Source organism: Megalobrama amblycephala, linkage group LG14 (assembly GCF_018812025.1).
Source record: "Megalobrama amblycephala isolate DHTTF-2021 linkage group LG14, ASM1881202v1, whole genome shotgun sequence".
Lineage (NCBI taxonomy): Eukaryota > Metazoa > Chordata > Actinopteri > Cypriniformes > Xenocyprididae > Megalobrama > Megalobrama amblycephala.
The window spans coordinates 16421842-16439413 of record NC_063057.1 but is presented as its reverse complement, the minus strand read 5'-3'; the positions used below and the strand labels follow the sequence as shown (position 1 = coordinate 16439413).

General features: G+C 36.5%; 1 protein-coding gene across 2 annotated transcripts in view; it reads left to right on the top strand.

The window, feature by feature from the left end:
* rap1b (RAP1B, member of RAS oncogene family) overlaps positions 1-17572 on the top strand; it is a 70730-nt gene that overhangs the window by 50145 nt on the left and 3013 nt on the right. For both annotated transcript variants that reach the window (XM_048157138.1, XM_048157139.1), the window contains 4 exons: positions 2651-2719; positions 6814-6870; positions 11360-11500; positions 13673-13816. In XM_048157138.1, the coding sequence (XP_048013095.1) occupies positions 2651-2719; positions 6814-6870; positions 11360-11500; positions 13673-13816 (411 nt within the window). The remainder of the gene's footprint in view (positions 1-2650; positions 2720-6813; positions 6871-11359; positions 11501-13672; positions 13817-17572) is intronic.

Here is a 17572-nt window from a genome sequence, read left to right as displayed (position 1 = left end):
AAGAGATGGTTCACTGCATAGGCAGATATTATAACATAACTGCCACTGGAATGCTCCAATTGACTCTTCGCCAGGAGTTTGATTGACAGGCGATCTAACCAATCATAACACAGAATCCGCTGTTTTGTCCGACAAAGCAGTCAGGGGAGTTAGTAGATTAACGTCAGTGGACTTGAACTTGATAAAATGGTGTGTACTGACATCTTTCCCTGGTTGAAAAAGCATTCCTTCTGATGTTCATTCATTTTTATTTGATGCTATATATTAACTAGTAGGAAGAGATGATCGGTTCACGAGCCGCTTGAACTGAGGCACTACAGCAATCTGTCACGACACATTAAAGAGCCACAAAAATTACAGAATTTGAAATTTGAGATTTTTTTCGTATCAAAAGTAACCTGCTCTGTCTTGTCTGTCAGCACGCCGTCAGTGCCCTCTTTGCTCCGCGATGTATTTTTCACTGTGTGAGAACATGATGTGTGGCGAGAGATTGGCATGGCTTGTCAGACGTAGCAACAGTGTCTAAAGGGGGCGGGTCTTTGCGAACGGTCAGTTGAATACTCTGTTTAAATATTCTTAAATTGTAAAACTAGTAAAATATTCTTTGTGGTTTTATATCCAGTCAGTAAGTTAGCCACACTCTTGAGTAAGGGCAAAAGATATTTTTGTGTTTGCTTGTATGTTTTCACATGCCATGACATCTGCTTGCCATTCACTGCTGAGACATTCTGACACAATAATTTGGCCAAAAATAAATGTACTTCAAATTAGGGTCCAGTTCTCACTATTAACTGCGACTTTTGTCTAAATAAACTCCTCTAATTACTGTGTATTAAGGTTGTTAAGTTTAGGTATTGGGCAGGATTATGGGATGTAGAATATGGTCATGCAGAATAAGACATTAATATCTGTTTTATAAGTACTAATAAACAGCCAATATCCTGGTAATATGCAAGCTAATAAGTAACTTGTGAATAGTGAGACCCTAAACTAAAGTGTTGCCACACTTTTTAAAAAAAATATATATATATATATTTATTTGTTTATTTAGATAAAAAATAAGTCTTTTATGGAGTCACATCACATGGCATTTTACAAACTGAACTAACCATGCCTTGTTAAAGATCAAGTTATCTGATATTTTTAGAGACTTACTGACCTTGACACTCAGGCATGAGGGCTTTATGAATGATGCAACTTCCTGTTTTGTTTTTTTCTGCATGTGCCTGGATGTTGTTTGCACCACATGACCTTGATTTGGCAGGCAAATGTTTTACAAATATTGATAAGCAACAAAGCAGATTTTTCCAAGAAATAATAGTTTTTCTTTACAAATGTTTTCAAAAGATATTTTAATATTTTTATTATCTTTATTATAAAAAGGACAGTTGTCACCCTATCATTTTTTACTTCATACCACCCCCCAAAAAAAACAACAAAAGGAATTTTATTTCAGAAATTAAAAACATTTTCATCATATAAGAGGCGTATTCAAGTTATTGTATGTATATGTATTTATGTACAGTACGTGTTATTTATTTACTTTATTTGAGCATTTTGACAATTTTCATTTTGAGTGAACTAAGCTTTTAACATCCATTTTAATCATGCTATTGATAAATCTTGACAGAATTTACAAACATTAGCAATATTAAAACATTACAACAGACAATGGCTGACAATATTTGACAGCAAACAGGCACTAATCTAAATTCATCATTATTTCTTCTCTCATCAAGGCTCTTGTTGGTTTATCTTGATTGTTTTTTCACATTGAGGCATTAGGTAAACAAATGATCTCTTGCTCACCAGGACAAAGCCTCCTGTATGTGGCGACCGGTTATACAATGAGATCACTCGTACCTCATGACTGACATCACCTGCCATTGCTCGTTTTTCTTTCTCCCTATCGGTCTCTTCCTCTCCCTCCCATCAGGCTGTTGTCTTCCTCCCACAGTTGATCTGCATCTTAATGGTTTTCTGTTGTATATGCCTCTGTGTGTGTGTGTGGATCCCTGTCCAAACAGAGCCCTCATTAATGAATCAATCCTGGGTGAAGTGCGCATCAAAAAGGATGATCAAAGGTCACCCCTGAAGCCCCCGCACCTGTGGGCAGCATGGCATGATTTTCATATTCTCCTCCACCCCTGCACTTCCTATGAAGTCACGGCAAAGCTGATAGCCCGTAATTCGGTCCTTTGTTTCAACACAATTATTCTTCAAGCCTCTACAGTTTACCTCCAACCTCTGGTTGTCATCTATAAATCTTTCTATATTTAAAGCTGTAGTTAATTGCTAGGTAACCGGTCTCCCGGCAACATCGGAATGCTTTCTGATCCTTGACCAGCGAGTGCAGGTTTCACTCCTGGTCTGTGAAGTGGCCATGCTGTGGTATCATTGCCCTTTTCGTATGAGCACCGACATGGTTTTCAGGGCAAAGAAAACCATAATGACATGCAATGACTTGTTTATGTCATATACAGGCGCAAAACCTCTAAAAGCCTTTCGAATGGAATTCCCCATCAGCCGCTGGAAGTGAAAGTGATTTTACTCTGTGTCAACATGCTCATGTTTGAGTATCGTAACGTTTAATGGGCATGTCTTTTTCTCTTTGTTTTTCCCTCTCTTCCTCCCTTCTCACGCTCTCCAGACTGTTCAGTTTGTCCAAGGGATCTTCGTGGAAAAGTATGACCCCACAATAGAAGACTCATACAGAAAGGCAAGTTCTGCAACATTTTTATTGTGCATCAGTTGTCAAACCAATGTCTTCATAATGGTTTCCAGACTCAAAACCCATGAAATGGGCCTTTAGCTCTATATATCCCAATATATATATATATATATATATATATATATATATATATATATATATATATATATATATATATATATATATATATATATATATATATATATATATATAGGGACTATATTGGGATATACACTATATACTAATTATATATAAAATTAGTCAAACCAAAAATTATTCTGACATTTTTTTTCATATATTTTACTAGTGGGTGCAGGACACTATAGTTCATTTATGTAAGTGAGGAAAATCAAAATAAATACTCAAAATAAAGTAAACTGTGACATATTATACCCAAAAATTATTCATACAGTGGACTACCAGTCAAACTGATACAAATTTGGAACCAAAAATTATTCAGACACTTTGACCTGACCACGTTTTGCTTAAGTGTTTTCTGACATAATTAAGATTAATGTTTTCTGATACAGTTTAACTCTGAGATCCTGTCATATTTTATTACCATTTTTTGAAACTATAGTGAATAAACTGTAATAATGAATGAAATGTTCAAGGTGTCTGAATAAATAACCATGAAGCAAGCCATACTACTTTAATAATCAAGTGAATAAGTATTTAATATCTTTTATTTTGATTTAGAAACAAGACTGAAAAAGAATTATGACTTCAACAACATGATTTAATATCTCACAGTGTGATATATCTCACAAAATGCAAATGTTTTCTAAAACAGTGATTTGTTATCTCAGGATATCTCATTTTCAAATAGTCATTTTATACCCCACAACTGCAACTCTATATTTTATTATGTGATACTTTTTTTTTTTTTCATCACAATAGCGAAATTTTGGCAAAATTTCAAAAGGGTTCATTATAAATTGTCAATAGATAATTAGTAGAATAGTACAGCTCACACAGAAGTCACTTTCAAACCAAACAGTCTTCTGTTGGTCAACAAGTTGTGAAATCTGTATGGGGAAATCTTTCGCCCTCTATTGAAATGAGTGGATTTCTGCCGTGAAAATTCACTGAGCACTTTAAGGTTTCCATATAGAACAACTGCTTCACATTATATGACACTTGAGCTAAACAAAAGACAAAAATATAATGCATGACAAAATCTCATTGGATGAACCATGTGAGCCACCAATGTGTAATAACCAATATGTAAAGTTACAATATACAGTGTTGAGGAAAGTTACTTTTAAAAGTAATGCATTACAATATTATATTACCCCCTAAAAAAGTAACTAGTTACTTTTTATGTAAAGTAATGTGTTGCGTTACTTCTGTGTTACTTTTTCTTGGCTGGGCTTGCATGTTTGTTTTTTAATAACAAAAAAAAAAAGTTAATTTTTTTGGCAAATGTAAAGGCAAAAAGTGAAAATGAATATTCCTGAGACTGAAGGAAGTGCAGAATTATGTCTGTACAGTAGAGGACGCAGCTCAGACAAACCTTTCAAACAAATGCATGGGAAAAACAATCAACACTCTTACTGCAGCAATAATAACAAAACAAATTAGCACAAATGTGATGTTTAACTAAAGTCATTTTTGCTTATTTGTATGGTTGAATTGGATCAAAGGTCAGCAGCATAGACAATGGATATTAAAGTGAGATTAAAAACATAAAGTATATTTGTATTATTCAACTTTGCAATTATTTAATTTGCATTATTTAATTATTTCAGGTTAGCGTAATATTCTGAGTTAGCATTTCACTGTTTTTATTCATACTGAGGAATACTGAATCTGTTTTGTGCAAGTGAGATGAATAAATGCTCACAGCTACAATAACCATAATGTTCACACAGGGCACAAAACGCCTCTGCAGCTTACTCACGGTTTCTCTCAACATGGGAACATGAGAGGTGTCAGTCAATAAATGTTAAAACAAAACATTTGTGTTACTTAATTGAAACAGTAACTTAAATATTTTGTTGTAAATTTAAAAGTAGGGCTGGGCGATATATCGCATGCGATTCTCACGCGCATTTCGTCAGTAAAGCCGGTTCCCTGATTACCGCTAAATCGCCATCACCTGCTTTCAAATGAAGCGCCATTTAACAGACAGAGCCGTAGATCACTGATAAGCAACGCAAATATCGCGTTCATTATCGAAGGCGATTCATCTGCGATATGAACGTGATATTGCGTGGCTTATCAGTGAACTACGGCTCTGTCTGTTAAATGGCGCTCCATTTGAAAGCAGGTGATGGCGATTTAGCGGTAATCAGGGAACCGGCTTTACTGACGAAATGCGCGTGAGAATCGCATGCGATATATCGCCCAGCCCTATTTAAAAGTAATGTTACTTTACTAATTACTTGAAAAATGTAATCTGATTACATAATTTACAGTACTTGTAATGCATTACCCCCAACATTACCAATATTACTGCAATTAAAATATAACAGTATACAGCTGCACATCAGTTCAATTCTATATTTATGCCCTAAATTGTTAAACAACCTAGAGTTACACCAAACCCAAATGGTGCAGTGCTTTGCATTAAAACTGAATGGCTCCCATTAAAATCAATGAAGTTGTCTATAATCAATGAACTGGAAACGCCCATCTGCGACACAGCTTTGCAGGGTAGAATATAGTTTTCTGCTTGCGTCAGATTATTTCAAATTGCACTGCGGGTTTATCATGACAGAATCTTTATCAGTTGACACGTTTCTACAAGACGTATACTGTCCCACCCTAGTAACACACACGTCAAAGAAAATGCTGTGTGTGTGTGTTTGTGGGATGTCTCATCGACCCTGTGCTCAGACTGCTGTGTTCGATGATGTTTATATTTTAATGGCCTCTCTCCAAGGCCCTGAGACAAAGGCTGTGTCTAAAAATGAGCCTTTACTCAAACAGTAAAAGGAAGTCCCATCTTGACCAGCACCTCCCTTCCTCGCCATTGCATATGCTGCTGTCCCATGGGCACTTCCTGCAGACGAGGCTTGCTGGTGTTGATGTACAGTACGAGATTTAATTCCTGTAGATTTTATTTACTCTACAGTTACCCCAAATATATTTGGACACTTAAATCATGCCTAAAATAGCTTTAAACATGAATTTCATTACATTTAATAAGAAAATATCAACCCAGTTTTTTTTAAAATACTTCAGACAAACTGTAGTCAAGCTGTTAGTCATAACATTAACTACAAAGCTAACTTGTCTTAACTTTGAAAAAAAGTGACTTGTTATGTAACTAATGTATGTGCTATAATTTATTTATGTATTTTAAATTGGGCTAAAGTGTCCTAATAGATTCTGGGAACCATGTATACGAAATGGAGAACAATTTTTTTTTAAAGGTGCCCTCGAATGAAAATTGAATTTATCTTGGCATAGTTAAATAACAAGAGTTCAGTACATGGAAATGACATACAGTGAGTCTCAAACTCCATTGTTTTCTCCTTTTTATATAAATCTCATTTGTTTAAAAGACCTCCGAAGAACAGGCGAATCTCAGCATAACACCGACATTTTGAGGGTTATATTAGCTGTGTAAACTTTGTTAAGGCACTGTTCAAGGCAAGCACGAGCTCTGTGGGCGGAGAGCACGGGATTTAAAGGGGCCGCAGCATAAAATCTGCATGTTTATAATCATGCCCCAAAATAGGCAGTTAAAAAAAAAATCTATGGGGTATTTTGAGCTGAAACTTCACAGACACATTCAGGGGACACCTTAGACTTATATTACATCTTTTAAAAACATAATCTAGGGCACCTTTAAAATTATATTGAAATCAGATCAGGAAACACTAAGAAAACAAAAATGAGGGTGTGTGTGTGTAATAAGCACCAACTCATTTTAAATTAGTGATTCACACAGAAAGTGTGCTGCCATCTCAATTAAAGACCGCAGGAAGTTGGCAGTGCTGGAATGTTCCATATAGAGCTCTACGGGGGGCGGCAGTGATGAACGCTCATATACAGTACAGGCTCATATGTCATTAGAGGCTGTTTTTTAATGATGCAACTGATGATGCCTCTCAGTTTGTTTTTGATTTTCTGTTGTTTTTCTGGTTTTTCAGCAAGTGGAGGTGGATGGACAGCAGTGTATGTTGGAAATTCTGGATACTGCCGGAACGGTAAGAGAGTTTGTGATCAGAACTGTCTTTGATAACTTGCAGATTACTATAAATCGTCAATATTTTGGTATAAGTATCTGTATTTGAGAAAAGTACTTGTTAATGACTTGATGTACTTCGCATGAGAAAGAATTCTATATCTATATACATTACAGTTTCAGTATTATAAGTCACTTGACATTTTACACCCTTACTGCTTCCATTGGAATTAAAGGAACACTCCACTTTTTTTGAAAATAGCCTCATTTTCCAACTCCCCTAGAGTTAAACAGTTGAGTTTTACGGTTTTTGAATCCATTCAGCTGATTATTGGGTCTGGCGGTACCACTTTTAGCATAGCTTAGCATAGTTCATTGAATCTGATTAGACCGTTAGCATCTCGCTCAAAAATGATCAAAGAGTTTTGATATTTTTCCTATTTAAAACTTGACTCTTCTGTAGTTACATCATGGACTAAGACCGACGGAAAACGAAAAGTTGTGATTTTCTAGGCCGATATGTGTATAGGCCGAACTACAGAAGAGTCAAGTTTTAAATAGGAAAAATATCAAAACTATTTGGTCATTTTTGAGTGAGATGCTAACGGTCTAATCAGATTCAATGAACTATGCTAACCTGTGCTAAAAGTGGTACTGCCAGACCCGGGGATCGGCTGAATGGATTTGAAAACGGTAAAACTCAACTGTTTAACTCTAGGAGAGTTGGAAAATGAGGCTATTTTCAAAAAAAGTGGAGTGTTCCTTTAAGTAGCAGTCAGGCACTGCTAATCAGGGTTGCCAGGTTTTTACAACAAAACACGCCCAATTGCTACTCAAATCTAGCCCAATCGCATTTCAGGGGGGCTCCCCTGGTAAAAAATCTTGTTTCGAGGGGTAATATCCACATTTTTGGCAGGGTTCCCCTGGTAAAATTCGCATTCCAGGTGATAAATATCATGTTACTTGGGATCGCTTCAACCCGTAGACATGAAAAACAACCTACGGCAAATCAATGCTAATCAAATGCCTTTGATTAATTGATCATCAGCAAGTGTGACCAACTCTATAAAAGCCGAAGTTTTGGCAGTTTGCTGGGCTGGAGTGTTCAGGTGTGTGTTAACACGATGCCTAGGAGAAAAGACAACAGCAATGATCTTAGAGAAGCAATTGTTGCTGCCCATCAATCTAGGAAGGGTTACAAGGCCATTTCCAAACAATTTGAAGTCCATTATTCCCTTGTGAGCAAGATTATTCACAAGTGGAAAACATTCAAGGCAGTTGCCAATCATCCTAGGAGTGGACATCCCAAATTCACCCCGAGGTCAGACCATGCACTCTTCAGAGAAATTGCAAAAAACCCAAGAGCTACATATCAGACTCTATAGGCCTCAGTTAACATGTTAAATGTTAAATTACAATTAGAAAAAGACTGGACAAGTATGGCTTGCTTGGAAGAGTTGCCAGGAGAAAGCTTCTTCTCTTTAAAAAGAACATGGCAGCACAGCTTAGGTTCGCAAAATTGCATCTGAACAAACCACAAGACTTCTGGAACAATGTCCTTTGGACAGATGAGACCAAAATGTTTAAGCATTGGCCATAATGCACAGTGCCACGTTTGGAAAAACCAAACACAGCATATCAGCACAAACACCTCATACCAACTGTCAAGCATGGTGGTGGAGGGGTGATGATTTGGACTTGTTTTGCAGCCACAGGTCCTGGTCACCTTGCAGTCATTGAGTCGACCATGAACTCTTCTGAATACCAAATTATTCCAGAGTCAAATGTGGGGCCATCTGTCCGACAGCTAAAACTTGGCTGAAATTGGGTCATGCAACAGGACAATGATCCCAAGCACATCAGCAAATCTACAACAGATTGGCTGAAAAAGAAAAGAATCAAGCTGTTGCACAGGCCCAGTCAAAGTCCAGACCTCAACCCGATTGAAATGTTGTGGCGGGACCATGAGAGAGCTTTGCATAAACAGATGCCCACAAACCTCAATGAACTGAAGCAACGTATAGTGGGCCAAAATTCCTCCACAACAATGTGAGAGACTATATAGAAAATGATTCCTTTTCCAATGAGTTATGGCTGCTAAAGGTGGTTCTACAAACAATTAAATCATAGGGCGTACTTAGTTTGTCACACATGGCTTCTCCATGTTGCTTTTATTTTTGTTAAATAAATAATGATGTGTAATGTGTCATGTGTTGTTCATCTGAGGTTGTATTTGCCTCATTTTAAGACCTGCTAAAAGACCAGATGATTTGTGTGTGTATATATGTGTGTATATATATGTGTATATATATATATATATATATATATATATATAATTGATGATATAATAGTGTTATTATTGCTTAAAATCTTATTAATATTACTAAATATTGCTCACCCTTATATGGTATTGATTCATTTAATTATGAGAAATAATGTGTGTTTAAAGCAAATAAGTTAAATGCTTTTTAGTAAAATATATTGATCGGCTGATGAGTTAAAACAGTCTTTATCTAGATGCTTTGATAACATGACACACTTATATAAATCTTAACATAGATGTAATGATTATTCAATTCAGCCACACAATTACACTGCAACTAGTGTTTAAATTTTCCCTGACGTCACAGCCGAGATAAAATCTTGTATGGTAGCTGCCAGCATCAGTGCAGTAACTCAGTCATGTTAACTTTTAACCAAGCTGGAGATTAAATAGATAGTTTGAATTCAAAAGCATCAGATATTTATTTATTTCTTCATTCAAAAAAGTTTTTTTTTTTTTTATCAGAATTTTTGTTGTTGGTGAAAATTTTTCAATGTAAAACAGTCATTTTTACTCGGATGAAGAGAGAGAGAGCTGGTGCTGAATGTGTGTCATGATTGTTGCACAATTTAGTGTTACACTTGCCCCTGGTCTCCCCCTACTGTACGCTAAATGATGAATAGCTGCGTACATGTGCATCTTCGTGGTCGTCCATATCTCATACAGGTGCAGGAGGTTACAGAGCATTTTTGGCCCCTGTGCGGGATAAGAACATATTTCCAGTTCCACAAGCCCCTGTTTTACAACTCTGAGTTGTAGTGACAGATGGTGAATGTTGTCCTTGGGCTTTCTGCCCCAGAATGGAGCCACGGTCAAATGAAACCGAGCCAAAGAAGCTGAGAATATTCCTGTCAGAGATGTGAACTACAAATTGGCTGCAGTTTTTGTACAGTAGGACTGGCACTTGCTTTGAAATGGTCGAATTATTATTAAATATTCTTGCACTCAAGAACATAATCTTAATTAAATCTTGAAAGTGAGAGAGCTGAAACCACAAAGTCAAGAGTTCAAGCTGAGAGCCAGAAAAAAATGACTTAACTTAAGCTTGAACTAACTTGAACTTGAACAGCTAGTTTAAGTCAATCTGCAAACGATATACACAAGTACCACAGCCTTTAAAGGTATAGTTCACCTTAAAATGAACATTCTGTCATCATTTACTCACCCTCATGTTGTTCTGAACCTGACTGACATTATTTCATCTGTGGAACACAAAAGAAGATGTTTTGAAGAATGTTCACGCTGCTCTTTTCCTTGTAATGAAAGGAAATTGTCATCTATAAATCTCCAAAAAGGATAAAAACATAACTTTTTTGTTTTTCATGGATGTAAGAAAGACTATACAATTCTTTGAGCTTGTTTGTGTGGATTTCTCCTCAACAAATCCAAAGCTCATGCCCACTCACTAGCACATTTAATGAGACACTGTTGTGTCCTCTGGAGAGAAAAAAATCATTATTTCTCCTCCCCAGCCTTCCTTCACTACACATATTACACGTTACCTTTGACAACCATTTTCATTCTCCACGGGTTAGAGCAGCTCTGACCACATTCAGCACACTGACCCAGAGGAAACAAAGCTGCGGAGCTACTGAAGTGCCTCTGGCCTTATTAACTTAACAGGACAGGACTGTCTATCTGAGCCAAGATTCATCCAAGTTTTTTTACATACTTAGATGAATATCACTTCTGCATGTGGTGGTTCAAAAAGGATGAGACCCCTCCCTTGTGAAATATAAATCTTTTGTAACATTATAAATGTCTTTAATGTCACTTTTGATCAATTTAATGCATCCTTGCTGAATAAAAGTATTTCCTTTTCCTTTTATAAAAAACGTACGACCCCAAAATTTTGAACGGAAGTGTAAATTCATATTCCATCTGGTGTTTACAATCCATACTATTATTTACTACTACTAATATTGTGTATTAAAATCAAGTGATAATTATAGTCCTATCATGTTTGTGCTTATGTAACCATTTTTTTTTTTTACATTGCCTCAGATATAATAACTAGTTTTGTGTAGTTTTGCTCAGTATGTTGCTATCTTATCAACTTTATCCAACCGTTTCATGCTCTGTACTCGCTATGAATCTTTTGGAGTGTTGTTTTATATTTGTCCGTCAGTACCTCAACTCCTCCGTACACTATCTGAACACTTCTTCGCCCTCTTTCTCTCCCACTCAGGAACAATTCACAGCCATGAGGGACCTGTACATGAAGAACGGCCAGGGCTTTGCACTAGTATACTCCATAACAGCACAGTCCACCTTCAACGACCTGCAGGACTTGAGAGAACAGATTCTGCGGGTCAAAGACACGGATGATGTGAGTCTCGTCCAGCATTTCACTTCATCTATTAGAACTCCAACATGTTCACTCAGCCTCAGTGTCTGCTGAACTATACATTTAGCTTTTATCTTCGCCTGTCGTCAGCACCCGTATCTCCTTTTTCACACCCACCTTGAGCCCTTATGCTTGCCATTGTCAATAAGGGTGACCTTTCAGCTGTGAAGAGGCTCGTCTTTGTTGACATAAGGACAGAGTTTTTCCCTTCTCTCTCTGTTTGACAGTTCAGTTTAGTAGCTGAGCTTACGTATAAATGTTTGTTTTGGTTGTTTTTTGGTTAATCGTGTTTTGGTTAAGTGTAATGTAATGGTTAAGATCAGCACACTCACATATTAAAGGATTAGTTCACTTTCAAATAAAATTTTCCTGATAATTTACTCACCCCCATGTCATCCAAGATGTTCATGTCCTTCTTTCTTCAGTCGAAAAGAAATTAAGGTTTTTGATGAAAACATTCCAGGATTCTCCTTATAAAGTTCCAAACAGTTGAAGGTCAAAATTACAGTTTCAGTGGAGCTTCAAAGAGCTTTAAACGACACCAGACGAGGAATAAGGGTCTTATCTAGTGAAACGATTGGTCATTTTCGAAAAAAAAAATGTAAATGTATATGCTTTATATAAAAGCTTACGTTGTATGTCCTACACCTTCCCTATTCTACTTACGGAAAAAATGGAACTGGCGCTGCGTTCGTTCCGTAAGTAGAATAGGGAAGGTGTAGGACATACAGCGTAAGCTTTTTGAAGAATATGAAAGTGCGGTTTTGGCGGAACCACTTGGAAGGCGATCATTTGTTTATATAAAGCATATACATTTAAATTTTTTTCGAAAATGACTGATCGTTTCGCTAGATAAGACCCTTATTCCTCGTCTGGTATCGTTTAAAGCCCTTTGAAGCTGCACTGAAACTGTAATTTTGACCTTCAACCGTTTGGAGGCCATTGAAGTCCTTTATAAGGAGAATAATCCTGGAATGTTTTCATCAAAAACCTTCATTTCTTTTCGACTGAAGAAAGAAGGACATGAATCTTGGATGACATGGAGGTGAGTAAATTATCAGGAAAATTTTACTTGAAAATGAACTAATCCTTTAATAAGTTTTTCAAAAACATGAAACCAACATGTCTACATTTCTAAGAACTTGGCTATAGATTTTTATCTTTGTCATTGACTCTTGTCTATAAATTACAGCACAATGCATCATATAATGAACAAATTCAATTATCAATGCATGAATCAAACTTACTTAAAATCAAACATTTTTATTGAAAAATTATTGACTTCCTGTTGTTTTGACACTACAAATTACTGTGTGTGTGAATGCCCTTAATATATAGTTTCTTTTGTCACAAAATCCGACTAGGCTTGGGTTGAATTGCGACCAACTTTGTTGAGTGTGTGAGGAAATGAATCCCAGTAAAAGGAGTGTGTGGTGTAGGAACTCATTCTAAACGGTTTCTGAGAAAGATGATAGTGTGATGACCTCAGTTGACCTGCGCTATTTCAGTCCACTTCCTCAGCTCAGCTGATTTAACACAGGACGTTTCAGTTATTAATTCTGCCTTGGCTACCTGCTTTGGTTTTTATTGTTTACGCAATATGTCCGTTTCCTTGTTGCTTTGAAACTGTCAGCCAAAAATAAATGCAAATGCTGTGTCTCATAGTTTCACTTCTGCTATGATATCTGGACTGTTTCGTTTAAAAAGCTGAGAGTTGTGTGGGAGTTTTTGCTGCGTTTGTGGTGTTATATGCAAATATGATTGCATCTAGAGCTTTGAAATGACCAAAGGGTTTTCTGCTATCTCTTTTTTCCTCTTTTTACCTCTTTTTTTCAATTAAGAAATTACAACAGCTGTCGCAAACTCTTGCCTCTCAAAAATGCTAATGTCTGTTAAATAGCTCCCTAGATGAAACTAATAGAGAAGCATTTGTACATCAGGAAAACATGACCGAGTGCACTTATATTTCAACTATTGTTTTTTTTCTCTTTTGTTAATCTAATCATGTACTTTATTACTTCTCAGTGGTGTGCTGAAAATGCAAATTAATTGTCAGTGCTTCTCAAATGCACAATGACTTTTTTGTTCTAACCCCTAAACCATTGAATTACTGTATCTTATTTCTTTAAACTCAGTCGAAGTGTTTCCTTTCAGGTGCCGATGATCCTGGTGGGTAATAAGTGTGATCTGGAAGACGAGAGGGTGGTCGGGAAAGAACAGGGCCAGAATCTCGCCCGCCAGTGGAACAGCTGTGCTTTCCTGGAGTCCTCTGCAAAGTCCAAGATTAACGTCAACGAGGTGAGCATGATTTGATGGAAACCATCAAGGCCTTTCTTTACCGATTATGCTACAAAAAGTCACATTTCTCATGTTAAAAAAGAGTTTTTACAATACATTCCAAGATTTATTTATTAGAATATATGGCTACTTTTGAATTGCCATCAATAGACAATGTTTTTAATGGTGTAGTTACAGCATCTACCAGCAGGGGCACTTTTGTTTAATACTAAAAATATAATATAAACTTTTTTTGTACAATCAAATTAACTAACTTTTGTGCATACATTTAAAATAAATAAATAAAAAAAATGTAAAATTTAATTTAAAATGCATTTTTTTTTAATTAAAAAATTAAATTAAATTAAACATTTATTTTGCACAGTATTTTATCACTGTAGTTTATGACCTAAAAAAGTTTTTTTTAAAGGGTTAGTTCACCCAAAAATGAAAATTAAGTCATTTATTACTCACCCTCATGTCGTTCCTCTCCCGTAAGACCTTCGTTCATCTTCGGAACACAAATTAAGATATTTTTGATAAAATCCGATGGGAAATGTTTTATATAATAATGTAAATTTTATGGATGACATTGAACTTTTTGTTTGCCATGTAAATAGCCATGATGCTAACATGGTGCTAAAGGTACTAAAAACGTATTTAAAACAGTTCATGTGACTACAGTGGTTCAACCTTAATGTTATGAAGTGACGAGAATACTTTTTGTGTGCCAAAAAAACAAAATAACGACTTTTCAACAAGATCTATGTGCAATTTCAAAACACTGCTTCATGAAGCTTTACGAATCTTTTATTTCGAATCAGTGGTTCGGAGCGTGTATCAAACTACCAAAGTCACGTGATTTCAGTAAACGATACACGCTTGGAACCACTGATTTGAAACAAAAGATTTGTTAAAGAGTCGTTATTTTGGTTTTTTGGCGCACAAAAAGTATTCTCGTTGCTTCATAACATTAAGGTTGAACCACTGTAGTCACATGAACTGTTTTAAAAATGTCTATAGTACCTTTCTGAAAGTGTTAATGATCTTGCTGTCAACTGAGGCCTCACTGAGCCATCGAATTTTATCAAAAATATCTTCATTTGTGTTCCGAAGATGAATGAAGGTCTTATATAATAAGTTAGTTAGTTAGTACACTTACATAGGCTGTGTATGGGCATGGTTTTCCCCAATCTTTTCAGTTCAGGTCAGGCTTCGGTTGTCTTCTGACATGCCTGTGTTGGCGTCACCATGGAGCTGCTCTTCTCTGCTGGGGTCTCAGAAGAGTGTCATTGTCAGCTAGTGATATCTCTCCATGAAAGCGTAGTCACACATTAGCAAAGCAGGCAGTCAGCTGCAGCAGTCAGACACAAAGCACCCTTTTGTGAGCAGCACGACTCTGCCTACATGACATAGTGCTGCTTTGAGTTCAGGCATTTAGAAAGTCCAGTTTGTTATAGCAAAATGACTGTGCTTGCTTGGTTCTTCTTACAAGCTGAGTTATATGAAATCCATGTGCTGGTCTGGAGTCCGTTGTGTAGTTTATGAGGGGTCACTGCAGGGCAGAAGGTGATGATTTGAGGTCTTCGCCTTTTTTTTAATCACGCTTGGGCATTGCTTCAGGATTATTCATTTACTCATGTCTAAGCACAGACCTGCGTCATCATTAATGTCTCAGACTCTCCCGTAAGCGAAATCCAGATACCGAGCTTATTGAGCTCTCTCAATAAGATAATGAGGAACTTTAGTTGCAAGTGACCAGTCAAAGTGATTCATTACTTTCTCAGTTAACGCAGCCAGAGTGCTTTACTTTTCACTAGCTTTCATCTTTCTTTGCAGTCTCAAGATCCAACAGGCACTTTTTTTCATTTTATGACGCCCAGAGTTACTAAAAATTCACTAATACTCATGATGTAATTAATGACAGTAGGAAACTGAACAGTTATCTGTAAATATTTTAATGTAAAATAACTGAATATGCTTTAAGCATTCAAATATTAAGACGGCAATAATCCAGTCGCTTATATGCAAGTATTTTGCAATAAACGGCATGAAAAAATAGATTATGGTAATAAACTTTTTCAGTCATAATCTACAATATACTCTGCAAAATACATGTTTATTTAATAAATTTTTTTAAAATTAAAGAATGTAATTTAAATTTAATTTAAAAATGTTTTAATGTATACTTTTTTAAAAAAAAAAGTTAATAAATTTGATTGTACAAGGGACGTAAAGTGGCGATATTTAGTATAATTTTTTTGTATTTGACTGCATTGTTCAACATCTGATTCTGCTTTAGGTTTGTTTAAAACTATTTTCATTGGTGGATCAAAATATATTTTAACACAAAGTCAAATTTGTGTAAGTTACTTTGGGTAAAAGCTGATCTTCATGGACAAGACATGACAGGATTAGACAGGAAATTTGTTGTTGGCAGAGCTTTCTCTCTCAATTGGAATTGCAGCTATGGTCAAATCTGTTTGTTTATCCACTTTCCATTCAATAAATGAAGGGAAAAAGCATTATTGATTTGATGGAGTCCAGGCAAGCCCATTTGCTCTGTGAATCTGAACAAGTTTGCTACTTTGTGCTGACTGTCAAAACCTTTACTAAGGTGCATCCTGTACTTCTGCATCTGTTTATCTAGCATAACTGAGATCATCTGTTGTTATGCATAGCGAAGCATGGATTATGAGCTTATCCTTCTCAATTCACATCCCAAATCTGCTTCTCTACACAACACATGGTGGCAGAGACCTTACTACAAATCCTGCTATATTACCAGTGTTGTTTAACATGTTTCTGTCTGCTACAATAGTTTATCTCTGGTCATTGCGTAAAAGCTGCAGATGTTGTGTGGATCTGATTGATGATGCAGGAGCCGTTTTGTCCCCTCTGGGAGCTGAACATCTGTGTGGGGAAGTGTCCACACCTCCGGATGAGTGATTTCTCTCTGTTTCGGTCTAGAGCGGTAGTACTTGTCCCAGTTCGGGTGCCAAGTAGACACATTTCATTTGTTTGTAAAAGCCACATTTTAAAATCACCACCTGATTGAAAATGCTTTGCATTAAGAGTTGGGAGCTTGGTTTTATGTTTTCGCTGCAGTTGTGATCTTATTGCAGGCAATCACCCTGTAGCACAAGACTTGTTGCCTACTGAAGCTAAGCAGGGTTGAGCTTGGTCAGTACCTGGATGGAAGACCTCCTGGGAAAAGTAGGTTGCTGCTGGAAGAGGTGTTAGTAAGGCCAGCAGGGGGTGCTCACCCCAGTGGTCTGTGTGGGTCATAACGCCCCAGTAGAGTGGCCACTATATTGTAAAAAAGCACCGTCCTTTGAATGAGACATTAAACTGAGGTCCTGACTCTCTGTGGTCATAAAAAAAATCCCAGGATGCCAAATTTGCCCATTGGCCTCTGTCCTTCATCATGACCACCAATAAGCTGGTGTGTGGTGGGTTCCGTCAGATCATCCAGGTTGATGCTGCACATTGGTGGTGGTTGAGGAGATTCCCCCTTCCATATGTAAAGCACTTGGAGTACCCAGAAAAGTGCAATATAAATGTAAGGAATTATTGTTATTATAAAAAGGAGACAACATACAGTTTTCACATACTGTACTATTAGACATGAAAATAAAATGAGTATAACATAGTATAACTCTGTAATGTGTCATAATTATGAATGAAACGGGATATTCAAAGAGCTAAAATGCAGGATATATGTTGATTTTATCTAAAAATTCTGTGGGAATTTATGGAGTTTGGAGAGAGGACGGT